Source organism: Tachyglossus aculeatus, chromosome 23, assembly GCF_015852505.1.
Source record: "Tachyglossus aculeatus isolate mTacAcu1 chromosome 23, mTacAcu1.pri, whole genome shotgun sequence".
In the NCBI taxonomy this organism is placed as follows: Eukaryota; Metazoa; Chordata; class Mammalia; order Monotremata; family Tachyglossidae; genus Tachyglossus; species Tachyglossus aculeatus.
In genome coordinates, this window is record NC_052088.1 from 3,417,087 (window position 1) to 3,444,749 (window position 27,663).

Consider the following 27,663-nt stretch of genomic DNA (forward strand, 5'->3'; position numbering starts at 1 on the left):
AGTCACTTCACTTCTCTATGCCTCAGTTACCTCATCTGCAAAATGGGGATAAGTGTGTGAGCCTCATGTGGGACAGGGAATGTGTCTCACCTGATTAACTTGTATTTACTCCAGAGCTTAGAACAGTGCTTGGCACATAGTAAACACTTAACAAGTACCATTACAATTATTATATAACCTAGAGAACAGAGCAGGTCTGGGACTGGACAGGAAATCGCCCAGTAAGAACTCCTGCTAGCCAACTACTTCGCCCTACTAGCACTAATAGAAATAAACGACTCTGACATACCGGCAGAGAGACCATGAAGTTTTCTTCCACAGTGGCTTCTGCACTCAGGTCTGTAAACACTAAGCACTTTGCAATTTCCCTCTGCCCAGCCCCACAGCATTTATGCACATATCCATCTTCAATTTGTTTCAATGTCTGTCCATTCTAGTCTGTATGCTCCTTATGGGCGGGGACCATGTCCACCTACTTCATTGCACATTGCAAAGTAAGTACTTTCATTTATTCAATCATATTTACTGTTGCTTACTGTGCGTAGAGTACTGTACTAAGCACTGGGGAGATTACACTCTAATAATAAACAAACACATTTCCTGCCCACAATGAGCTTACAGTCTAGAGCAGGGGGAGGTAGATAATTAATATGAATAAATAAATTACAGATACGTACATAAGTGCTTTGGGGCCAAAGGGGGGATGAATAAAGGGAGCAAGTCAGGGTGATGCAGAAGGGAGTGGGAAAAGAGGAAAGGTGGGTTTAGTCAAGGAAGGCCTCTTGGAGAAGATGTGCCCTCATTAAGGCTTTGAGGGCTGGGAGAGTAATTGTTTGTCAGATTTTAGGAGGGAGGGCGTTCCAGGCCACAGGGAAGTTGTGGGCGAGGGGCCAGTGGCAATATAGATAAGCTCGAGGTTCAGTGAGAAGGTTACCAATAAAGGAGTGAAGTGTGTGGGCTGAGTTATAGTAGGAGAATAGTGAGGTGAGGTGGGAAACGGCAAGGTGATTGAATGCTTTAAAGTACTCAATAAAGCAGTGTGGCCTAGTGAACAAAGCACAGGCCTGGAAGCCAGAGGACCTGAGATCTAATCCCAGCTCCGCCACTTGGCTGCTTTCTGAACTTGGGCAAGACGCTTAACATCTCTGTGCCTCAGTTTCCTCAACTGCAAAATGGGGAGTCAATACCCATCCACGCTCCCAATTAGACTGGGAACCCTATATGAGGTAGGGGCTGTACCCGGACTGTTTAACTTGTATCTACCCAAGTGCTTAGAACACTGCTTGACACTGCACTGAACAAATATCATAAAAAATAAAATAAAAATATCACTGATTGATCGATCTTGGGGTTCAATCTTGCATCTCCCCCAGTGCTTAATACATACTTATAGTATAGTTCTCTGCACCCAATAATCGCTCAATAAATAATGTTGAATGAATGAACACAGTAAGTGCTTAACAAATATGCAAAATTATTAGTGGCACTCAATATTTATTGAGTACTTTTTACAGTGTGCAAAGTAGTGTACTAAGAGCTGAGCAAGAATACGCAGGTGGTAATGAGAAATGGTTCCTGGACCTCAAAGGGCTCCCAATCTAAGACTATAAGGTGGGGAGAGAGGACTGGCGTCAGGCATAAAAGGAGCGATGAAACGACAAACCACCGAAGCAGGGTACAAGCCCAGGGCAAATCGACAAGCACCTGCACTTCACTCAAGTTGTGAGCCAGCCCGGATCATCCACATCAGGGTGCGGCATCATGTTTGATGGGCGTAGGGTTGGCTGGTGTTGGGATGAATCAACGAGCGACAGGGCAGCCCCTGCAGCCCTAAGGATGCACGGCACTCTGAGATTAGGCCCTGGCTACGGCTGTTCAGTCTTTCCCTTTCTTCCTCCTTCCTTTTCCCCCACAAATCCTTTCCTCCCACTGCCTAGACTTCTCCATCCCAGTTGACAGCAACACTATCATCCCATTCTTGCTAGTCCACAACTTTAGCACTGCCCTCAAAACCTCCCTCTCTTCCCGTCCTTCTGTTTGGCCTGTCTCCTGAGCCTATCAGTTCTTCCTCCACAACATTTTCAGGATCCACCCCTTCCTCTCCATCCAAACTGTCACCACACTGGTCCAGGCACTTGTTGTAACCCAGCTTGACTACTGCTTCTGCCTCTTCGCTGACCTCTCTCCCTTCAGTTTCTGCCCTCTTCTCACACTGCTTTCAGCTCTCACTAGGCTGCATGGCCAGATGGAAAGAACACAGGACAGAAAATCTGGAGATCTGTGTGCAAGCAAGTCCTGACTTGTTTGCTGTGTGACCTTGGGTCTCTCCATTCATTTTTCTGGGCCGCTATCTCCACATCTGTAAAGTGGGGATCAAATATGGTCTTCTCATTTAGACTGTGATTCCCATGTGGGTCAGGAACTGGGTCTGCTCCATCCCGCTGGTCCACACTGTCAACCGATCATGGTGAGACTGGTTTATCAGCCTTCTCTAGCCTCTACCCAGAGCTACCCAGATCATCTTTTTGAAATGTTGTTTGGCAGCCATCCCTCCACATCTCAAAACTGTCATAGGGGTACCCATCTCTTTCCAAATTAGGAAACATTTCATCTCAATTGGCTTCAAGGGTTTCTACTACTACTAATAATAATAATGTTGGTATTTGTTAAGTGCTTACTATGTGCCAAGCACTGTTCTAAGCCCTAGGGTAGATATAAGGTAATCAGGTTGCCCCACGTGGAGCTCACAGCCTTCATTCCCATTTTACAGATAGGGTATCTGAGGCACAGAGAAGTTAAGTGACTTGCCCAAGGTCACACGGCAGACAAGTGGCAGAGTCAGGATTAGAACACACAACCTCTGACTCCTAAACCAGGGCTCTTTCCACTAAGCCACGCTGCTTCTCAGCTCTCCTCACCTTACATAAAGGCTCCTTTCACCCACTTTTTGTTCCCACCTCACACTCTTTGTTCCTCCAAAGCTCACCTTCTAACTACACTTTTTTCATTCATTCAATTGTACTTATTGAGCGCTTACTGTGTGCGGAGCACTGAATTATGCACTTGGGAAGGTACACTATAATAATGAACAGACACATTCTCTGCCCCCAACAAGCTTACTTCTTGATTCTCACATAGGCAAAGCATCATAATATAATTATGGTATTTGTTAAGTGCTTAGTATGTTGCCAGGCACTGTACTAAGTGCTGGGGTGGATACAAGCAAATCAGGTTGGACACAGTCCAACCACTGTGAGCCACATGGGGCTCACAGTCTCAATCCCCATTTTACGGATGAGGGAACTGAGGCTCAGAGAAGTGAAGTGACTTGCCCAAGGTCACAGAGCAGACAAGTGGCAGAGCCGGGATTAGAACCCATGACCTTTTCTGACTCCCAGCCCCGTGCTCTCTCCTCTACGCCATGCTGCTCACTGGAATTACAGCCAAGTGGCTGCATCTCTGTTCCCCTGACAAAGGGTTCACAAGATGCTTGGAAGAGGTTGTTGGAGAGATGCAGAACAGCTAACCATCAGGGAGTTTTCATCATTTTTTTTATATTTGTTAAGGGCTAACTTTGTCCCAGGCACAGTTCTAAGCGCTCGGGTAGATGCAAGCTAATCAGTTGGACGCTGTCTAGGTCCCACATGGGGCTCACAGTGTCAATCCCCATTTTACAGATGAGCTAACTGAGGGAGAGAGAAGTGAAGTGACTTGCTCAAAGTCATACAGCAGACAAGTGGAAGAGCTGGGATTAGAACCCAGGTCCTTTTAAGGCACAGGTCCATGCTCTATTCACTAGGCCATGCTGCTTCTCTTTGCTCCTTGAGAGTGATGCTTTGCTGGAAGGAGTCATAAATGCCACTCCCAGACAAGCACAATAACCTGATTCAGATAAGAGTAAGGGAGATTGAGAGAGGAAGTTGTTTTCCCTTTGAAGCTCTCTGGGGTGCACTGTAATAAATCTGGGAATGACAAACAGAAAACAAGGACTAAGCTTCTTAAAGAAGGGTTAAGATACTGGCCCTTCCTCCCTCCCTGAGTGCCCAGTGGAACTGGGACAGCGACCAGTCTGATACTTGTATCTACCCCAACGCTCAGCATAGAATATATGCTTAATAGAGACCATTAAAAACAAATCTGATGGTCATCTAAGCAGTCCACAATATACTAAATGTCACGACTCCTCTGCCCCCGATTTCTCCCAGATTTTGGCCCCTGCTCCAGTTGGAAATAACTCGAACCCCAGTGGCACAGGTGGTCGCCTTGCATGGAACCCTGGGAACCTAACACATAGAAGAGAGGCTTCCCCAACCCCATTCATTCATTCAATTTAATCATATTTATTGAGCACTTACTGTGTGCAGAGCAGTGTACCAAGTGCTTGGGAAACTACAATACAGCAATAAAAAGAGACAATCCCTGCCCACAGGGAGCTCACAGTCCAGAGGGGTGGATGACATCAGGCTTCCCTTTTGGCCCCGATTCATCCCAGGAAGAACTCCAACACCAGCAGAGAGAAGGCCTTGGCTAGGGCTGTGACTTCTGTTGCTGTCATAGTGAGCCACAAGCAGCCAGAAACTCTGTTACTCTAGCCACCACATGCTCTTGTCTTTATCATATTTATTCTCAATCAATCAATGCTATTTACTGAACATTTATTGTGTGCAGAGCACTGTTCCAAGCACTTGGGAGAGTACAAGAGTTGATAAACAAGTTCCCTGCCAGGAAGAAGCTCAAAGTCTAGAGGGGGAGTAAGACACGAAAATCAATCAATAAATTAAGGATGCGTACTGTGGGGTGGAGGGAGGGGTGAATATCAAGTGTTTATCCTACTTTCTTAATTTTTTTATTTTCCTCATTCTTTTCTTTGTCTGTATCTTGATCTCATCTACCTCACTGCTGACCTCTCGCCAGGTCCTGCCTCTGGCCTGGATCACCCTCCCTCTTCATATATGGCAGACAATTACTCTCCCTGAACTCAAAGCCTTACTTCTTCACATCTTCTCCAATAGGCCCTAACTATGCTCTCTTTTCCTTTTCTTCCACTCCCTTCTGAGTCAGGGCCAGGACGCTCTCCCTTTATTCATGTCCCCTCCCAGCCTCACAGCATTTATGTACATGCCTGTAATTTATTCATTTAAATTAATGTCTGTCTCCCCAACTAGACTGTAAGCTCATGTGGGCAGGGAATGTGTCTGCTATATTGTTATACTGTAAAAATAATAACAACAGTAATAATGGTCTTTGTTAGGTGCTTACTATGAACCAGGCACTGCACTAAGCACTGGGGAAGATACAAGATAATGAGATTGAACACTATCCCTGTCACACATGGGGTTCACCGTCTTAATCCCCATTTTACAGATGAGATACCTGAGGCACAGAGAAGTTAAGTGACTTGCCCAAAGTCACACAGCAGACTAGTGGCTGAGCCAGAATTAAAACCCAGGTCCTTTTGACTCACAGGCCTGTGCTCTATCCACTATGACACAGTACTTCTCACTCTGCCAAGTGCTTAGTACAGTGTTCTGCACCTAGTAGGTGCTCAATAAATACAATTGATATTTGTTAGGCACGTACTAAGTGCTGAGGTAGATACAGGATAATTAGACTGGACATAATTCATGTCCCACATGGGGCTCACAGATTTAATCTCCATTTTACAGATGAAGTAACTGAGGCACAGAGAAATTGTGACTTGCCCAAGGGCACGCAGCCAAAAAGTGTCTCCCAGGCCCATGTTCCCTACTGGGCCACACTGCTTCTCATGTGTTCATTATTTGTTCATAACTGAAGCCCTCCCTCTCCTCTCACTTTTAGACTGTGAGTCCTTTGAAGGCTCTTTCACATCCATGTACTTTTTTGCTCACTTTAGTGCCTTGACACCAATACCTGATTGCACACAGTAGGTACTTAATAAATGTGTTTAAATACTCAGAAACCACAGAAAACATTACTCTTTGTGAGAAAGATGAATAAGCGTTCATATGGAGTGAAATGCAGGAAAAGATGTGAGCATTTGATCCTTTTTATTTCACTCAGAAGTTGCATGGAACCCAAGTATTATTCAGACAGCAATAAACTTAAGATATGATGGTAGCGCAGGTAAATGTTTACAGCTGGGGCTGTTAAGCTGATCTGTGCCCTGGGAGTTCTATTGGCACCAAGAAAATGCAATAAAGGCAGAGTCTCAGATTGTCCAGGGAAGCCTACTTCACTCTCTTTTTATGTAGAAACACCTAGAGGGTTCCCAGAAATTGGGCCATGCAACCTAGATCTACTATAGTGGATGTATTTCCTTCCAGCAATAAGCCACAGGCTGGGTACCATAGATATCAGCTGCTTTCACCCAAAATCTGGAAGCATATGAGGCCCCCAATTGGAAGAGTCAAATAAATGTTCATATGTCTTCCTCGCAAGTAATTCTGGGAAGCAGCATGGCCTAGAGCCTGGGAGTCAGAGGACCTGGGTTATAATAATAATAATGGTATTTGTTAAACACTTACTATGTGCAAAGCACTGTTCTAAGTGCTGGGGGGGGGATACAAGGTCTTCAGGTTGTCCCACATGGGGCTCACTGTCTTAATCCCCATTTTACAGATGAGGGAACTGAGGCACAGAGAAGTGAAGGGACTTGCCCAAAGTCACACAGCTGACAATTGATGGAGCCAGGATTCGAAGCTATAACCTCTGACTCCAAAGCCCGTGCTCTTTCCACTGAGCCACGCTGCTTCTCTAGTCCTGATTCTGCCACTTGCCTAAGCTCTGCACTACTTTCAAACATTCTTATGTCTCCCCTACCCTAAAAAAACCCTTCCTTGACCCCACAGCTCCTTCTAGTTATCATCTCATCTCCCTCCTACCATTCATCTCCAAACTCCTTGAGTTGTCTACACCTGCTGTCTCCACTTCCTCTCCTCCAATTCTCTCCTTGACCCCCTCCAATATGGTTTCCATTCCCTTCACTCTACAGAAACTGACCTCTCATAGGTCACCAATGATCTCCTTCTTGCCAAATCCAATGGCCGCTATGCGATCCTAATCCTCAACACTGTCTACGATCCCCTGGAAACATTATCCCACCTCGGCTTCACTGATACTGTTCTCTCCTATGTGTCTAGCCGCTTAGCCTCAGTCTCTTTTGTGTGCTCCTCCTTTGCCTCCCACTCCCTAACTATGGGGGGGGGGGGGGGGTCCCTCAAGCTTCAGTTCTGGGTCCCTTTCTATTCTCCATCTACACCCAGTCCCTTGGAGAACTCATTCATTCCCATTGCTTTAAGTATCACTTCTATAATAATAATAATGATGGTATTTGTTAAGTGCTTACTATGTGCCAGGCACTGTACCAAGCGCTGGGGCGGATACAGGCAAATCATGTTGGACACATTCCCTGCCCACCGTGGGCTCTCAGGCTTCATCTCCATTTTACCAATGAGGTCACTGAGGCACAGAGAAGTGAAGTGACTTCCCCAAGGTCACGTAGCAGACAAATGATGAAGCTGGGATTAGAACCCATGACGGTATGACTCCCAGGTTCATGCTCTATCCACTATGCCATCCTGCGTTATGCTGATGATACCCCAATCTACATCTCCAGCCCTGATCTTGCTCCCTCTCTGCAGTTTCACATTTCCTCCTGCCTTCAAGACATCTCTACTTGGATGACGATGATGATGATGGTATTTGTTAAGCATTTACTATGTGCAATGCACTGTTCTAAGCACTGGGGGGATATAAGGTGATTGGGTCGTCCTACGTGGGGCTCACAATCTTAATCCCAATTTTACAGATGAGGTAACTAAGGCCCAGAGAAGTTAAGTGACTTGCCCAAAGTCACATAGCTGACAATTGGCAGAGCTGGGATTTGAACCCATGACCTCTGACTCCCAAGTCCATGCTCTTTCCACTGAGCCACGCTGCTTTTTCTTCTGCCAAGCACCAATCCTATTCTGCCTCAATTACTGCATCAGCCTAGATGCAGCCTAGATGCAGATCAACCTAGATGACTCCTAGAATGAGATGGCTACACTCGCTGCCTCAAATTCCTCAACGCCAACTCTCTCCTTGACCCCCTGCAATCTGGCTTCTGTCCCCTACACTCCACCAAAACTGCCCTCTCAAAGGTCACCCATTACCTCCTTCTTGCCAAATCCAATGGCTCCTACTCTATCCTAATTCTCCTCGACCTCTCAGTTGCCTTCAACACTGTGGATCACCCCCTTCTCCTCAACACCCTATCCAACCTTGGCTTCACAGACTCCGTCCTCTCCCAGGTCTCCTCTCATCTCTCCAGCCATTCATTTTCAGTCTCCTTTGCAGGCTCCTCCTCCCCCTTCCATCCCCTTATGGTAGGGGTTCCTTAAGGGTCAGTTCTGGGTTCCTTTCTGTTCTCTATTTACACTCGCTCCCACGACTTCAACGATCACCTCTATGCTGATGACACCCAAATCTACATCTATGCCCCTGCTCTCCCTCCCTCCCTCCAGGCTCATATTTCCTCCTGCCTTCAGGACACCTCCATCTGGATGTCTGCCCGCCCTCTAAAATTCAGTATGTCCAAGACTGAACTCCTCATCTTCCCTCCCAAACCCTGTCCTCTCCCTGACTTTCCCATCACAGTAGACGGCATGACCATCCTTCCCATCTCACAAGCCTGCAACTTCTGTGTCCTCCTCGATGCCGCTTTCTCACTCACCCTACACATCCAATCTGTCACCAAAACCTGCTGGTCTCACCTCCACCACATCGCCAAGATCCGCCCTTTCCTCTCCATCCAAACCACTACCTTGCTGGTTCAATCCCTCATCCTATCCTGACTGGATTACTGCATCAGCCTCCTCTCTGATCTTCCATCCTCCTGTCTCTCCCTGTTTCAGTCTATACTTCACTCTGCTGCCTGGAAATGCTCTGGGCATATCACTCCCCTCCTCCAATCTACAGTGGTTGCCTGTCAACCTACAAATCAAGCAAAAACTCCTCACTCTCGGCTTCAAGGCTCTCCATCACTTCGCCCCCTCCTACCTCACCTCCCTTCTCTCCTTCTCCAGCCCAGCTCGAACCCTCCGCTCCTCTGTCGCTAACCTCCTTACTGTGCCTCATTTTTGCCTGACCTACCGTCAACCCCCGGTCCACATCCATCCCCTGGCCTGGAATGCCCTCCCTCCACACATCCACCAAACTAGCTCTCCTCCTCCCTTCAAAGCCCTACTGAGAGCTCACCTCCTCCAAGAGGCTTTCGCAGACTGAGCCCTCTTTTTCCTGTCCTCCTCCCTATCCCCCCGCCCTACCTCTTTCCCCTCCCCACAACACTTGTCTATATTTGTACACATTTATTACTTTATTTATTTTACTTGTACATATTTACTATTCTATTTACCTTGTTAATGATGTGAATATAGAGAAGCAGCATGGCTCAGTGGAAAGAGCACGGGCTTTGGAGTCAGAGGTCGTGGGTTCAAATCCCGGCTCCACCAATTGTCAGCTGTGTGATTTGGGCAAGTCATTTCACTTCTCTGGACCTCAGTTACCTCATCTGTAAAATGGGGGTTAAGACTGTGAGCTCCAAGTAGGACAACCTGATCACCTTGTAAGCTCCCCAGCACTTAGAACAGTGCCTTGCACATAGTAAGCACTTAATAAATGTCATTATTATTATTAATATTATTATTATTATCATATAGCTAAATTCTATTTGTTCTAACGGTTTTGACACCTGTCTACATGTTTTGTTTTGTTGTCTGTCTCCCCCTTCTAGACAGTGAACCCATTGTTGGGTAGGGACTGTCTCTATATGTTGCCAACTTGTACTTCCCAAGCGCTTAGTACTGTGCTCTGCACATAGTAAGCACTCAATAAATACGATTGAATGAATGAATGAATCAGCCTCCTTGCTGACCTTCCTGCCTCTTGTCTCTTCCAACTCCAGACCATACTTTGCTCTGCTGTCCAGATTATTTTTTGCAGAAGTTCAATTCATGTTCCCCCACACCTCAAGAATTTCAACTGGTTCCTCATTCACCTCCCATCAAATAGAAATTCCTTACCACTGGCACTCAGTCACCTTGTCCCCTCACTACTCTCTTACTACAATCCAGCCTGCACATTTTGCTCCTCTAAATGCCAACCTCTACCTCGATCTCACCTATCCTCCAGTCGACCTCTCGCCCAAGTTCTGCCTCTTGTCTGGAATTCCTTCCCTCTTCATATGAGGACGATCACTCTTCCCTTCTTAAAAGCCTTACTGAAAGAATGTCTCCTACAAGAGGCCTTCTCCAACTATGCCTTCATTTATTTTTCTCCCACTCTCTTCTGTGTCACCATGCCTTGCTCCCTTTATTCACACACCCCCTGCTACACAGCACTTATGTACATATCCATAATTACTTATATTGTCTAGACTGTATGCTCGTTATGGGCAGGAAATATGTCTGTCATATTGTTGTGCTGTACTCTCTCAAGCTCTTAGTACAGTGCTCTGCACATGGTAAGCACTCAACAAAAATGATTGATTGACTGACTAATTGTCTGCTGTGTGACCTTGAGCAAGTCATTTAACTTTGCTGGACCTCAGTTTCCTCATCTGCAAAAATGGAGGTGAAATACTTGTCCTCCCTTCCTGCTTAGACTGCAAGCCCCACATGAGACAGGGACTGTGTCTGACCTGAGTATCTTAACTTGTATCGACCCCAGTGCTTAATACTGAGCTAAGTTTAGAAAATGGCTTGTTTAGAAAATGGACAACAGTAGATTATCTAGCAGAATAATAGCTTCTATGAGATATTCTTCCAATAGGTATAAAAACAACATTCCTTGGAATTGAAGCCCTAGAAAAAAATAATTACATTGCTCCTCCTTATCCCTGAAAAGGGACAAGCACCTTCATCTCAGCTGCTCTTCCAAACTCAGACTGGAAACAGGAATTGTGACATTCTGTAAACAGGAATCATGATATTCTGGGTAGGGATCTGGTCTCCTAATTCTGTTGTACTGTACTCTCCCATGTGCTTACCACAGAGTAAGTGCTCAATAGATACCATTGATTGATTGCTTGAAATAGAGAGTGGTTGAAACACAGCTCACAACTATTTCGTATTTATTTGGCACTAAAGTTTGGGAAGAGGAGAAAATGATTTGCAAGTAACAAAATGGAATGGGGTACACTATTTGATGTGTGCAGATGATGTCGAAGGGAAAAGAGATCAGAGAAAAGTGAGAAAACTGTTTTACATGCCAAATGACATATTAGAGCAGTCTTGTGGGAATCACTTGTCTGTATGCCCAGGTTCAGTATCACTTTCTGGTGACGAACAGTAAAGAATATTGATTCTACTTATTTTACTTATATTACCAAATCACAGAAATTATGTAGCTCAGGAAAGAACAGTACATTCCTTGTCGGCAAATTGTACTGAAGCAATCTGAGCAATCTGAGGAAGATACTAGTGAACGTTCAATGAGTGGCATATGTCAGAGTAGGTTCCTTACTATTACTGCCCCATGGCAATAAAAGCTGAACAACCTTGCAGAAAGGGAAGACAAGCAAATGATAAGGCATGACTTTCTATTTTCCTCTGCTCCCAGTAAAAATTCCTTTCAATTGACCTCAAGTCAAGAGAGGTGTCCTGTACTTTTTTGTAGAAAAATGATCCAGATAGCAAAGTGAAGTATGGATTGGAATGGGGAGAGAGAGGAGGCTGGGAGGTCAGCAAGGAGACTGATGCAGCAATTCAGGTGGGATACAATGAGTGACTGTAGTAACGTGGTAGCAGTTTGGATGGAAAGGGTAGATTTTCACGATGTTGTGAAGGTGGGCTGAACAGGAATTAGTGACGGATTGAATTTGTGGGTTTAATGAAAGAGAGGAGTCAAGGATAATGCCAAGGTTACAGGCTTATGAGACAGGAAGGATGGCGGTGCTGTCTATAGTGATGAGAAAGTCAGTGGGAAGACAGGTTTGGGTAGGAAAATATACAGTTCTGTTTTGGACATGTTCAGTTTGAGGTGATGGGAGGACAACCAAGCAGAGAGGTCTTGAAGGCAGGAGGAAAGGGGAGACTGCAGAGAGGGAGAGAGATCAGAGCTGGAGATGTAGACTTGGGTGTCATCTGCATAGAGGTGGTAGTTGAAGCCATAGGAGTGAATAAGTTCCCCAAGGGAGTGGGTATAGATGGAGAATAGAAGAGGACTCAGAACTGGACCTTGAGGGACACCCTCAGTTAGGGGGTAGGAGGCAGAAGAGGAGCCCACGATGGAGAATGAGAATGAATGGTCAGAGAGATAAGAGGAGAACCATGGGAGGACAGTGTCAGTGAAGTCAAGGTTAGATAATGTTTCCAGGAGAAGGGGGTGGACGACAATGTTGAAGGCAGCTGAGAGGTCGAGGGGGATTAGGATAGTGTAGAGGTTGTTGGATCTGTCAAGAAGGAGATCATTTGTGTCCTTTAAGAGGGCAGTTTCTGTGGAGTGAAGGGAACTTACGATCCCCTGCCCGCTCCGTGCAGCAGCATTGGGGTGCCAGGGATGGGGGAGGTAAGAGACTGAAGGTCCCATGATGCTGTGGACCTGAAGGCTGCAGGGGACTAGGAGCTGCAACCCACTGTGGGTAACTGGTACAAACAAGCCAGGACGACTCCCTGGGAGACCCTTCCCACTCATACGTGCAATAATGCAGTAACACATGAATGTCTGTCTGCCTGCCCCTCTTCTAAGGAACTTGAAAATCCCCTCAGCTTCAATGATCCTTATTCTACACCCACAGCTGATGAATAGTCTATAACCCTGAATACTGGAGAATGGCTATTTCATTATTTCCGGTGATTGTTTAGCTATCAAAATAATAACTGCATGTCCTCTGACACCTCCCTGAATCTTTCTGAAAGAAATGATTTTTCACTGATACAAAGTCACTCTTTATCGATCTCAATATAGATAAGGTCTTTCAAGTTGGATAAATGAAAATTTGGCTGTAATTAATGCTTTTGAATTGATAAAATAGGTGGCAAACTGCAACCATTTAGACTACAGACACTGACCTATTTTCAAGCATCACAGGGATTTAATGGGACCGCAATTTTACTGTCATCTTGTTTATTATGGCCAAAAATCAACTTTTCCTCAGATTTTAAAAATACATTTATACATATGTACATATTGTGAATATACATATGTATTTCCTGATTTATCTAGAGAAAGGTAATCAGGAGTACAAACCCATGATGGATGAGAATACTGAATATTCAGCAAAGGGGATGACACCAGGGAAAATCAACTTGTTCATTAAAGTAACAGCTCATGCAGTGTGCTGTCAGCTCAACTTTAGAACTACAATTTAGCCCATCTGGGGAAGAAGAGAGGCACAGCAGTCTTTGTAAACTTATAGCTGCATGCAATATGCTTTACTCATGAAAAGGTGTTTCCCTCGCCTGACAACTCTAACGAGACTGGACTACAAATCTCTGTCGGTGCATCGAGACTTGCTGGAAGAGTTCAGCGATGTCACTCTCACAACCAGAGCCCGCCAGGAGTCTCTCTGTAGCAGAGAGGCATCTGATCTTGATGATAATTGTTCACCAAGCAATCCAGGACAGTCTGAATAAAAATCCCAGTAGATTCAGCCCGGGAAGCCGTAATTTCCCACAAGGATGGTTTTTCAGGCAGGAGCACATTTTTTGTCAGGTTGGGGCAATGCAATAGACTCGTCGGCATCAGGAAAGGATCAGTTGGGCCTTCACTCTCCATGAGAAAAACCTCAAAGCCACAGATGTGCCCTTAGTTCAATAGTCTAAAGGAGTTTCGGGTTTTCACTCCAATTTCCCAGACTTTTAGGAGAGCTCAAATTGTCCAGTCCAATCAATGGGCCCTTTGTCCACCTAGAGAGTCTTTCGTTGCACAGTTATATCTTTAAAAGCAAACACAAAGCTATTCTAGTGGGGCACCAAAATGTGTTTGAATAATACCACCCTAATCCAGCTACCTGGGGCTCTGTTTACTATTCTATAAAGAAGCTCTCCATTTACTAGAAATAAGGATTTTTTTTTTCAGATGAAGCAAAAAAAAAACCCTGATTCATTAGTTTAAAATTTCCTTTACCACACTGCCATTAAATATCTATTAAAGGTATTGTATTCTTCCAAGGGCTTAGTACAGTGCTTTGTACAAAGTAAGCACTCAAGCACCACTGATTGATTAACAGGAAATAACGAGTGGAAATCTAGCAGTTGGAAGTTCTCAATCAGTATTGGCAGCCCACTCATTCATTCAATCGTATTTATTGAGCACTTACTGTGTGCAGAGCACTGTACTAAGCGCTTGGAAAGTACAATTTAGCACTCTGCCAGCAACACAGAAAAGACCCACACCAAACAACCCAATGGCAGCATCAAGTACCCCTGATCAAGGTTGGAAGTCAGCCAGGTGGGGAGCAGGTCCAAGCAAAAGAAACCTCAGTGAAGGTGGATAAGCCATGTTGCCTGATGCAGTTTCTGGGGTTCTGATAATTTGGGTGAGATGAGTCCAGTGAGGTCTAGGTGGAACTGGACTGGCAACTCCCCGAGAAGCCTCTGGAACCTAAGGGAATCCCAGACCTACTCCTCCTTCCTGGGATCTTCATTCCTTCCTTCATTCATTTTAATCATATTTAGTGAGTGCTTACTGTGTGCAGAGCACTGTACTAACTGCTTAGAAAGTACAATACAGGGACTCTTGCGCAGGGAGCCATCCGGGCTCAGGACTACCTCCAAGGTGCCAAAATCCTGACAAAGACCCTCCTGGGACACAATGAGCGAGTTGTAAATCTCTTATGGGCAAGGGATCGTGTCTCCTTCTTCCACTGCCGTACTCTCCCAAAGCGCTCAGCACAGGAAGAGTACAAAGCGCTGAAGAAGTACTGTTGATTGCCTCTAACCTTTCCAAAATCCACAGGACAAGCCTAGGATGTCCCAAAACAGCCAAGGGGCATATGAGCGGAAGTGAACAGCCTCCCAGGTGACAATTCTCTGGCAGTACAAAAACACAACTTTGTCAGCCGCCTCCTGGCTGCTAGTAAGGCATCTTCAATATAAACAGATCGATGAGTCCTAGGTCAACAAAGAGGCACGCTGAGACTCTGAACAGCAGGCTCAAGTGGGGCAGTTATAGAGGATTTTCTCCAAGGAGAACTCTTCATTTCATTTATAACACAATATTTCTCTTCTGCACTGTATCCAAGCTGAACCTTGGAGAAAGAAATACTCTGGAAAGTCTACTGAGACTGACACAGTGATTCAATTATAAAACCTGATCCCTTTTTTATTTCTTATATAGATCCTAAAAAGAGCAAAAGGGCTCTGAAAGGCTCGTTCTTTATTAAATAGTCATACTTGGAGGGGAGAAGGAATTCCCTTTCTACTTTCAGACTTAGCTCAGATTCCCGAGGGAACAATTGTAGAGGATTGAAGCTGGAGGTACAAAAGAAAAACTACAGTACATCGAGCAAACAAACTGGGGCCGAATAAAAACACACGCAGCATGTGTACTTAAAATCTTCCCTTTTCTGCTAATGCTTAGAAATGCTTATTTGTAAGGACCCAAGTGTTGCTTAGGGTCATTCTGGGGCACATATTAGAATGACCTATATGGTTACACACCACTGTGAAAAGATATTAAAGACTGGACACCTATTGATAATAATATTGGTATTTGTTAAATGCTTACTATATGTCAAGCACAGTTCTGAGCACTGGAGTACAATAAAGCTAATCAGGTTAGACACAGTCCCTGTACCAATTGGGGCTCACAGTCTTAATTCCCATTTTCCAGAAGAGGTAACCTAGCACAGAAAAGTTAAGTGACTTGCCTGAGGTCACACAGCAGACAAGTGGCAGATCCAGGATTAGAACCCAGGTCTTTCTGACTCCCAGGCCAGTACTCTATCTTTATGTAGAACACTATTATTTTTAAATACTATCTGTTAAGCACTGACTATGTGTCATGCACTGTTCTAAGTGCTGAGGAAGATACAAGATAATCAGTTTGGACACAGTCTCTGTTCCACATAGGGCTCACAGTCTAAGTCGGATCCCAATAATCAGGGGATTAAAAAGGAGGACTTTTTAGGACATTGGGGCTTAGCCAAATCCCATTGTTGGGCAGAGACCGTCTCTATATGTTGCCAACTTGTACTTCCCAAGTGCTTAGTACAGTGCTCTGCACACAGTAAGCGCTCAATATATATGATTGAATGAATGAATGAATGAATGGTGGCTGATCGGAAGAATCCATCCCAGAGTTTGTGTTGGAAGATGGTAGTCGGGGAGGGAAGAAGAGCAGGAGCAAGTGGTCTTAAAGGGGCAAAGGCGCAGGCTCAGAGGCGCAGGCCAGCATATCCCTAAAAGGAGATTGATAAATAGAATTCGGTAGCTGTGAAGAATCAGGCCTCTGGGGCAAACAGAAGGTCTCCAGAACTGATGAGCTGTCCCGGCTTTTCTGTCCCAACTCATCCCAAACTCATCCCAAACAGGAAGGCAACGTGGACAAATGGAAAGGACATACTTGTTAAGAGCAGATAACGTGTCCCTAATTCAGCTGTACTGCAATGATGATGATGATGCTATTTGTTAAGTGCTTATTATGTGCCAAGCACTGTTCTAAGTGCTGGGGTAGATACAAGGTAATCAGGTTGTCCCACGCGGGGCTCACAATCATAATCCCCATTTTACAGATGAGGTAACTGAGGCACAGAGAAGTAAAGTGACTTGCCCAAGGTCACACAGCAGACAAGTGGTGGAACCAGGATTAGAACCCATGTCCTTTGACTCCCAAGCCTGGGCTCTTGCCACTAAGCTGCTCTCTGAAGTGCTCAGTACAGTGCTCTGCACATAGTAAGCACTCAAGTAATACCATGGATTGACTGATGTAGCTGGATGTGAGGAGGCCTTGATTCTAGTCCCTGCTCTGCCAAACAACCTGCTGGGTAACCAGACAGAAGTTGTTTAGCTTCTTTGAGCTTCAGTTTCTTCTTCTGTGAAATGGGGAAAAGATAGATTGCGAGGCCTATGAGGGAGAGGGGCTGTGTCCAATCTCATAACCTTGAACCTAACCCTGTGCTTCACACTTAATAAATGTCATTATTATTACTATCATCATCTGGCTCCTTCAGGAGCTGGTCCAGATGCTCCATGGGGTTATTTGATGTAGATACAAATCCCTAAAGCTCTAAAGATGGCCATTAGTGTTTGAAGCTTGGAGAGAGCACATTGGGAGCTAGACCTTAAGCAGCTCCCAACGCACCCACTCTAGCCCCCCCATGCCCAAAATGGAAGCCCCACCAAATCCCTCCAACTCCAGAAGAGCACAAATCACATGGACGAGCTGTGCTTGCCAACATTCCAAATGGTTGTGAGACCAGGACCTACCATAGATGTCACACTGGCCTCCAAGCCCTTCCATCAACATCACCTACAGGCCATGCTCAACAACAAATGGCAAGACGGGATCGTAAGCACTGAGATCCTGGAACAAAGTCAGCCTCTTGGCATTGCAGCTTTGCTCACCTCAACACAGCTGCCCTGGGTGTCACATGTACAGAGAATGGATGTCTGTCAGATACCCAGTTACTGTTGAGTACTAATCTGACAATGTCCTGACCGAAAGCAAGAGGATAAGAAGAAATGCTTTAGGGTGCAATGAAGTACAGATATAGAACTCGTGGCATGATAATGAACGATGGGGACCACTGTGGCAGACAAACTACCACCACGCATGGCAATCCTGAGAACAGGAGCTCTTTCAGAATAACCGTTATGAGGGGAATGCCAAACTGAGGCAAAGTAAAACAGCACCGAGTGGTGCAAATATCAAGCACCTTAACGCAACAAAGGACAAGTCTGGTGAGGGCATGGGGTGCAAAGGACCTCCCATCACACTCAAAAGTAAACTTCAGTGTCCTGTTGCCAAATTAGAATATGTAGGGTAACTCCTGCTTTGGGGGATGCAAAACTGAATGACAAGGTAAACACAATCTCCAGGACGACATTCCAGATTAAAACACTGTAGGTTTACTGGTGAAGATATACCTGACCTGTGTATAATCAGTTGACTTTCCTAAGCAAGACAGGTAGCCTTAGACACCACATACAAAGCTTCTCTCTAGAGATACAGTATAACAATTCTTGGCCATTAATTTTTTATTCTTACATTCTGTCAATTAATTTTTTTTCCCCTGAATCATTTGTTTATGACTCCAACATTGCAATTGCAAATATAAGTCCTGAAAAACTAAACTGTTCAAGTGCAAAATGAGTGATCTGGTGATTGGCATTTGTGAGGCATGATTATGTTCCCTCAGGGAGGGATTTGTAAAAGCGCATTCACTTTTTATTCTACTTCATTTAACAATGTAAATTATTGGAAAGATTTAATACCTGGAGCAAAACAATGTACTGAGCATCCATGGCATGCACAGCAAGTCTCACAAAGTCAGCTCTGTACAGTCCACTGATCAACAGAATATACTGAGTGCCTACTGTTTGTACAGCATTATATGCACTTGGGAAAGTTCCACAGCTACATGAGGCAGGATCCCTGCCCACAAGCAGATTACAGTCTAACATGGGAGACAGTGATAAAATAATTTGTAGAGAGTAGAAAGAAGGGCTGAAATAGCAGTCAGTAACTTTTTTTAAAAAGAATGGCATTTGTTAAGCGCTTATTGTATGCTAGGCACTATACCAACATTGATGTGGATACAAGATAATCAGGATGAACATGTCCCTGTTCCACATGGGGCTCACAGGCTTAACCCCCATTTTACAGATGAGGTAACTGAGGCACAGAGAAGTGAAGTGTCTTGCCCCAGGTCACACAGCAGAAAAGTGGTGGACAAGGATTAGAACCCAGGTCGTCTGACTCCCAGGTCTGTGCTCTTTCCACCAGGCCACACTGCTGATGGAAACATGTAGGTGGGAGAAGTGCAAGAGGTTGAATGCAAAGATGCTGTGGTGGTACAAATATCCTGGGATGTAGGAACATCTAGCTACATCTTCCACAGGGTTTAATAAAGTGTCGAGAAATATTTGGCTGCTTAAGGAAGCTTTAATAATCGTCCTGAAAAACGTTTCCAGCAGCTCTACCTTCCCTGGACCAATTCTGGGGCCCGGGGAAACAAATGCTTAATACGGGCACACCACCCCCAACCACCCAATCCCTGAGAATGAATATAACCATGCAATGTAACACTCCTTATATAATTATCAGCAGTAGACTTTTATGACAAAAAAACCAACCTTAACCGAGTCACAAATGGGTCAAGTAAAGCAAACACAATTTCTACCAGTCTGCTGTATAAATAGGCAAGCCCCTAGGACATGAAGATGCTGGCTTATTTATAGGCTGGCTTTAAAAAGAGGTTGCAAAGCCACCCTTGGGCTACTTGGAAAATCGACATTTTAGAAAAATGATCCGGGCAGCAGAGTGAAACTACAGACCAGAGAAGTGAGAGATTGAGGGTAGGGACACCAGCAAAGACAAGTACCAACTATTAATTAGCTGCTGTTTGATCTCTAAATGACAGTGCATCTCATTAATAGGCAGTTTTTACAGCCTAACTTAGGAGCTGGCAACCCTTGGCTCTGGAGTCATAACTGGCTCTTCTGGGAGTCAAAAGTGGCTCTCAGGCAGGGCTTCTGGCTAGGGTGAGGTCCCACTGAGGACCCTGGAAAATACCGTGCCATAGCTTGCATGCCACCGCAGTTACAACCCAGTTATAAGCTGGGGTAATAATAATAATAATGATGGCATTTATTAAGCGCTTACTATGTGCAAAGCACTGTTCTAAGCGCTGGGGAGGTTACAAGGTGATCAGGTTGTCCCACAGGGGTTCACAGTCTTCATCCCCATTTTACAGATGAGGGAACTGAGGCACAGAGAAGTGAAGTGACTTGCCCAAAGTCACACAGCTGACAATTGGCAGAGCCGGGATTTGAACACATGACCTCTGACGCCAAAGCCTGGGCTCTTTCCACTGAGCCATGCTGTGGCCCTAGGGAGCGAAGAGAACCAAAGAAGGGAAGGAGGCCTTAGGTAATCACTACTGGGCAGCTGCTTGGGTCCCCTGGCAGGATGGCAGGTGCCCAGTAGTGATTACCGCAGGCCTCCTTCCCTTCCTTGGATGCGACCTGACTCCCTACCTCAGGGATCCCTTTGTCAGGTGGGATGGGACCCGCACCGCTGACTGCCCACTGTGCACCATCTGGGCTGGAGACTCCTACCTCATTCTGCCCAGGACAGGAGTCCCTGTCCCTCACATCTTCCTGGGGGTGGAGGGGAAGGAGGGACAGGAGAGGATGCCCATCACCCCCTGGAGGGCTGGGGATTCTGCAGCTCTTCACAGCTACAAGGAAGGAAGGAGGCACAAGGCTGTAGACAAGAGAAGGGGCAGGGCAGCAATGAACTGATTGATGATATTTATTGAGCTCTGTATGCAGGGAACTATATTAAAATGAGTGACTTGCCCAAGGTCACAAAGCAGGCAAGAAGGGAGCTGGGATTAAAATCAAGGAACTCTGGTTCCCAGGCCCATGCTTTATCCACTAAGCTGTGCTCTTCATATACAATTGACACCTGCTGAGGAGCTTACAGCATAGAATGGGAGAGAAGAATATGTATATAAGTGCTGTAGGGCTGAGGGTGGGGTGAACACCAGGTGCTTAAAGGGTACAGGCCCAGGCGCATAGGGGATGCAGTAGCAGAGAGTAGGGGAAATGAGGGTTTAGTTGGAGTAGAGCTCTTAGAGGAGATGTGATTTTATTAAGGATTTGAAGATGAAGAAAGATGGTTCATCAGATAAGAAGGGGGAGGGAGTTCCAGGCCAGAGGGAGGAGGTGAGCAAGGGGTTGGCGGAGAGACCTACGAGATCAAGGAACAGTGAGTAGGTTGGTGTTAGATGAGAGAGGTGGGCAGGCTGGCTTGCAGTAGGAAATTAGCAAGATAAAGTAGGAAGGGGAGAGCTGATTGAGCACTTTAAAGCCAATGGTAAGGAGTTTCCGTTTGATGCAGAGGTGAATGGGCAGTTTCTTGAGTGGGGAAAACATGGTCTGAACTTTTTTTTTTAGAAAAATGATGTATGCAGCAGAGTGAACTATGGACTGGAGTGGGGAGAGGCAGGAGGCAGGGAGGTCAGCGAGAAGGCTGTTGTTTTAGTCAAGGTGGGATATAAATGTTTGGGTCAGTGCAGCAGCAGTTTGGATGGCTAGGAAAGGGTGGATTTTGGTGATGTTGTGAAGGTAAAACTGAAAGGAATTGGTAACAGATTGAACGACTGGGTTGAATGAGAAAGAAGAGTCAAGGATAATCAATCAGTCAATCGATGGTATTTATTTAGTGCTTGTTAAGTGCAGAGCATATTCTAAGAGCTTGGAACTGTACAATTCAATAGAATTAGCAGACGTGCTTGCTGTCCACAGTGAACTTACAGTCTAGTGATGGAAACAGACATTAATATGAATAAATAGGTAATTAATAAAAAATTATTTAAAGATCTATACATAAGGGATGTGGGGTTGGGGGTGGGGCAAATATCAAGTGTCCAAAGGTCACAGACCCAAGTGTGTAGACAGTAATGCCAAGGTTGTCAGACAGGGAGGATATTGGTGATGCCTAGAATAACGGGAGAGGAGGTCAGGGTTTGAGCGGGAAAATGTGTGCTGCTTGAGGTGTCAGTGGGACATCCAAGTAGAAATGTACTGAAGGTAAGAGGGAATGTGAGACTGCAGAGGAGAGAGAACAGAAGTGGAGAGGTAGATTCGGGAATCATCTGCATAGAGTTATGTACATATCCATATATTATAAATTATTTATTTGTATGATTGTCCAACTCCCCCTCTAGACTTTACGCTTGTTTTGGGCAGGGAACTTTTCCATCAACTCCACTGTACTGTACTCTTCCAAGTGTTTAGTACAGTGCTCTTCACACAGTAAGCACTCAATCAATACCACTGATGATGATGATAAAGATGGTAGTTAAACGCATGGGAGTGAATGAGTTATCCACGAGAGGAGATGTAGATGAGGAACAGAAGGGGACCCAGAAGTGAATCTTGAAAGGGTCCTACAGTTAGAGGATGGTAAGCAGAGGAGGTGTCAGTAAAAGAGATTGAGAAGAAGTGGCCATCGAGATAGAAGGAAAAGCAGGCGAGGGAAAAGCATATGGTCAGGTCATTATGGGGCAAAAGTTGGAAGGAGCAGGAGGGCAGGGGATTTGAGAAGGGTGTTGAACATCTGAAACAGCTGACATGGAAAACTGGCATGGGAGAGTCAGTAAGGACGGAGAACTACTATTGCCAGGCAGAAGAGAGGGCAGAGTTAAAGTAGACAAAGATGAATTTATGATGCCTGGTGTCTAGATTTTGGTCAGCAGTGCTTCACACCTTGTGCACAGGAGTGGAGAAATCTTACTGTGGAGGTGCCAGGGCTGTGTATTTATGGTACAAGATTGGAGGAAGGACGAGAGAGCAAAGGAGTTGAGTTCAGTGAAGAGGGTGGTGCTGAGGGTGTCAATTTGTGTGTTAAGAAAAGATAGTTTGGTATGGAGACCAAATAGGGCCTAATGGCTTTAGAAAATTATAAGGGGTCATAAGATCAAAGGTCTCTGTGGGGGAATAGGACAGATTTGAAGGGAGGGGGTGTGTGGCAGAGAAGGCAGATGAGGAGGTTGTGGTGGGATAAAATAATTTCAGAGTTGGTAAGGAAAGAGATTGTACAGTGACTAGAAACCATGCAATTGAGTGTGCTTCCAAATTGGAGAGTGGGTAAAGTGGAGTGGAGCAGGAGGTCAGTGGAGTTGAGGAGTGCAAGGAAGCGGCTAGCAGAAGGGCCGTCGGGAACATCCACATGGATATTGAAGTTCCTGAGAATCAGTGTAGGGATGGACAAAGATAGAAGAAATGTGAGAAAGGGAAGCAAATGGTTCAGAAAGTTCGAGGCGATGTGGGGGGCAGGGTGCAGAATATGACTGTGACTAGTAACTGGAGTAGGTGGTAGAGGCAGATAAGGGCTTCAGAGGAAGGGAAATAGAGGGACAAGGAAGGTGGGATGGTGGGAAAGCAGCATTGGGGAGCAAGAAGGAAGCCAATTCCTCCCCATTTCCCAGTTAGCCTGGGGGAGTAGGAGAATATGAAGCTTCTTCGGGAGAGAGTGACGAAGGACACAGTGTCATCTGAGGAGAGCTAGGTTCAGTGAAGGCAAGAGGGTGCAATTACTGGGTCAGGAACAGGTCAAGGAAGAAGGGAAGCTTTTCCCACGATGGAGTGGGGGTTCCATGGGCCACACTTATCTGAGGCTGTGGAAGGGGAGAGGATTGTGTGGATGTGGGAGAGGGGGGTTGGATGGGAGTGAGCGTATGGGGGCTGCAAGGGGGACGGAGATGGGGCAGGGTAGGGGACAGCACAAGGAGTGGGCAAGGGTTGGATAGAGTGGGATGGGGGATGTTAGAAAAGAAGGACAGGAATGGGTTAATTAAAGGAATGGGATTGAGGGGACATGGTGAGGTCAGAGACATTTAAGAGTTATAGGAGAGGTTGCTAACAGCAATAATTTCTTAGTTGGGTGATTCCACTGATTAACCGCTGAATCAAATTCAGGTTCTTGGGTGCTGGGCAGTAAAGGGGCGAGGACAGGAGAAGGTGCGGAAGCCAGTGCAGGAGCGGCAGTGAGGACTCCCCATAATCCACCCAGGGAGCAAGTCCCTGCCCTCTGCGGCAGCTGGAGGGAGGGAGGGAGGAAGGGAGGGGGGATTCCCAGCTGAAAGCTGTTCCTGGCTACGGGACTCGGTGGGATAGAGTCCTGTTGGAACAGCCAGACACACCTGTTGCCAGAGACCGTGCTGCATCCCTCTGGAGAGAGGCCGAGGGACTCCTGACCTCTGCCAGTGGGTCTGCTCACCGTGATGTAAAAATTTCACATGCCATACAGGGGACTAGAAAGAGTTCATTTCTCTTAGTTCTTCAGCATCCAAACGTGCCACCCCCGGCCTAATGGGTAATGGTGGGTGGATCTAATGATCTCTTTTTACATTTTTTATCTTATCTATACACCCACAATTCATCTAGGCCTCAGCTTAGCTGCAAATTCAAAATACATTTTGAGAAAGCAATGCCAAGAATTTCCAAGAAATTTCCCTTTGATTTTACTGCTTTCTACACAATCTAACAGTATAAGGACTTGGGCAGCCAAATTTCATCTTCCCCTAATAGTCACCCTTCAGTTTATCCTATTTCTCTAGAACCATTAGTGCTTAAAAGGGTTCTTAGGAAGTGGGTTAACCTCTATTACTTTCCTCTACTGAAACAGTGATGTCATGTTTCAGAATTCTTTAGAACAGCATCAGTGTTTGAGAATTTGGGTTGGTAAAGATTTTTTTGCCTCTTCATAAGGGTGGGTTGTGTTAATTCAACCATTTCCATTTTATTGTTCACTAATGAGACAGTGATTGCCAACAGAACCTTATTGGGAACTTAACCTCTTAACTCTAATAGGTCAAAGAACAGGTTGCACTGGATTTTTAATGATTCTCATATTCATTTTGTTTGGCATGAGCACAACAGCATTAAAATGTTTTCCTGTTAATGAAAAACAAACTGCTTTATCGTCAAAATGTGGAAACAACAGAAGTAAATTGAACTCAACACGGATTTCAGGTTTTCCACTCCTGAACCTAAATGGAAACACACTAAATTCTTAGCTGTTTTTTTCCCATACCTACTGTTAAACTTTAACAAGAGAGAAAAAAGCTCTGTTTTTAATTAGTAAATTAGAAAGGCAACTTCTGAGTTGAAATTGACTGAATCCCAGTGAATATAGCACTGACATATTCAAATCATTATACAAAAGCTTCTTGAAACTCAGCTGTTTCATGGAAACAGATATTATTGCTAATTCCCGTCAATGATATAAGAATTAAGCTTAGATGAATAAAGATTTCAATAAACAAACAACCTAAATAATCAGATTTTACACTACTTTAGCTGACGTAGCATATCCATCGACAGTCTGACTGAAAAATAAGTGGATAAAAATTCCTATAAACAAACCACCTAAATAATCACATTTACACTACCTTAGCCAAATAGCATATGCACGCCTTTGCCTCTGAAACACTAAGAGCTAAGACATTTATACTTATGTTCCTATAATGATAAACTATTTCAGCATTTTAAACATTAGCAGGAAATCATAATAAATCCCCCAGAATCCCATTTTTCATTCCTAGGCTTCTCTGGGGCAAAATCCAACAAAACAAGTGGTACCTTTCCTGATGGCCCAAGTCTGACAGAAATTCATCTGCATGTCTTTGGAGTTCACTGCCTTCTAGATTTTTTATCTTCTTTAATTCGCTCTGGAGGAAAAACCAAAGTTCCTTTGCTCCATTTTCAATCTTCCTTCTCAGTACTTCATGATCCTTTCCCAGACCTGCTAGTGAATATCATAGGAACATCAGCACATCAAGCACCACAATGAACAGAAAACTCGAGTTATCTGTGGTTAAGATTAAGAGACCATATACATCACCGACCATCTCCTGTTGGCTTCTTGTAATTTTCTATCTGTTCTTTGGCCTTTATGAGCTGCTCTTCTAAAACACGAATCCTTCCTGCAGCAGGTATCTGATCAATGGGACCTTCTGGTATCCTATGACAAAGGGGGGAGACAATGCAAGTACTTCGTTTTAGTCACCAAGAAACACAATATAATGCTCACTTAGCTAAATCATATTTCCCGAAAACTTTGTTAATATTCCCTAAAAAGGACAGAAACCTCAACCAAAATGCTGTGTTCCAAGACAAACAATAAATGTAAACAGTAAACAGGGGTACCTAGTAAACAGGGGTACCTTCAGAAATAAATAAAGCCAGGATACTCACCTGATTTAATGATGGTATTTGTTAAGCTCTTACTATGTGCCAAGCACTGTTGGAAGGTGGCTGTACATACCAGCACTAGACAATGTAATAAGCAAAAAATTCAATATGCTGCACGATGAAAAAATTGTGAAGGTGAAAAAGATACATATCATTTTATTTTTTTCCCCACAGAATCTCTAGCGACTTCTGATATAAAGCCTGGGCTCCAGATACCAGGGTTTCAAAGCATGGGTCTAATTCGCTGCAGTAAGTACTTGGTTTGATTTGGGACCCTTCTCCTCTCTTCCCTCCCTTCCCAACCAAAGAACCCAAACCAAATTATACTGGAAAGTGTTAATCATGCCCAAGCCCCCATAAAGGAGACGCGTCAAGCATCCTTAGGCACATCCAGGAAGTCCTTGACTTGTGACTGACTGTGGTAGAACCAGTGGTTCTTACAACATCTTTGACTTGCCCCCTGATTCAGGATTACCACACTGAATCTGACTTTACCACACCAGCCCCAAAGAGTAACTGTTAGGCCACCCTGACCCTTCCTTGCTCATGGCTTTCCCAATTCCCTTCCTCCAAGCCCCCTCCGCACCAATGGCTGGTCCCCTGATCAATGTTGGCCCTGCTTCCACTGCCAGCCTCCATTACCCCGCCAACCCCCTCGGCAGCCCGTGACTCCCAGGCTCTGGGACAACATAGCTGGAGATACCTGAGCTGGCTGGGGGGAGGGGAGAGAAGAGAGTTGGTGTTAGGCAATGACGCTGCTCCATCCCCTCCTTCCCGGCCATCATTGTGGGCAACAGCAGCATGGCATTGACCTTGCGATTTCATTCTGGTCCTCCCCTTCTGCTGGCTCCAGTTCAGCCCAATACCCCTGCATCATTAACTCTAGATCAATGATTACTAATAGCAATATAAATGAATTCATGTAACTAGATTATTCACCTCTAATTAAACCCAAACCCACTCACTCTAGACAACATCACTACCTTCCATGCATAACCTTGCATAACCTTGCAAACAGTGTGGTCTAAGTGGAAAAAGCAGGCCTGAGAGTCAGAGGACCTTGGTTCTAATTCCAGCTCTGTCACTTGACTGCTGAGTGACCTTGGGCAAACTGCTCAATTTCTCTGTAAAATGGGGATTCGAACTCTGTCCTGTTCGCCCTCCATCTAAGACTGTGAGCCCCTTGTGGCCCAGGGTCTGTGCCTGACCATATTATCTTGAACAGTGCTGGACATGTAGTGAGTGCTTATACCATGATGATGATGATGATTATTATTATTATTATATTATTATTATTCCATATCCGTCACTCATTCAATCCACACATTCAATCCGTCACAAAATCTTGTCACAAAACCAACAAGACTGTGAGTCCAGAAATTCACAACACCTCTAGAATCCATCCCTTCCTCTCGATTTCTTTTTTTAAAAATCTTATTTGTTAAGTTCTTATTATGTGTCAGGTACTGTTCTAAGTGCTAAGGCAGATTCGAGCCAATTAGGTTAGACCCAGACCCTCTTGCACAGCCTTAATCCCCATTTTACAGATGAGGTAACTGAGGCACAGAAAACTGAAGTAACATGCTCAGGGTCATATAGCAGACAAGCATCACACTCATCAGTGTACTTATATCCCACCATGACTACTGCATCCTCACTAACCGACTTGCCTTCTATCATTTCCCTGCTCCAGTTCATATTTCACCCGGCTGTCCAGATTATTTTTCTTAAAAAAAAAATTAAAGTCCCTATTTCCCCCGCCTCAAAAACCTCC

General features: G+C 45.0%; 1 protein-coding gene across 6 annotated transcripts in view; it reads right to left on the minus strand.

Annotated features, from left to right (window-relative positions):
• Window positions 1–27,663, minus strand: part of FUT8 (fucosyltransferase 8) — a 392,751-nt gene that overhangs the window by 87,842 nt on the left and 277,246 nt on the right. For 5 of the 6 annotated variants that reach the window (XM_038765688.1, XM_038765685.1, XM_038765686.1 and 2 more), the window contains 2 exons: window positions 25,544–25,659; window positions 25,278–25,443 (listed from right to left, as the gene is read on the minus strand). In XM_038765688.1, the coding sequence (XP_038621616.1) occupies window positions 25,278–25,443; window positions 25,544–25,659 (282 nt within the window). The remainder of the gene's footprint in view (window positions 1–25,277; window positions 25,444–25,543; window positions 25,660–27,663) is intronic. The other variant, XM_038765691.1, reaches the window with a different exon arrangement.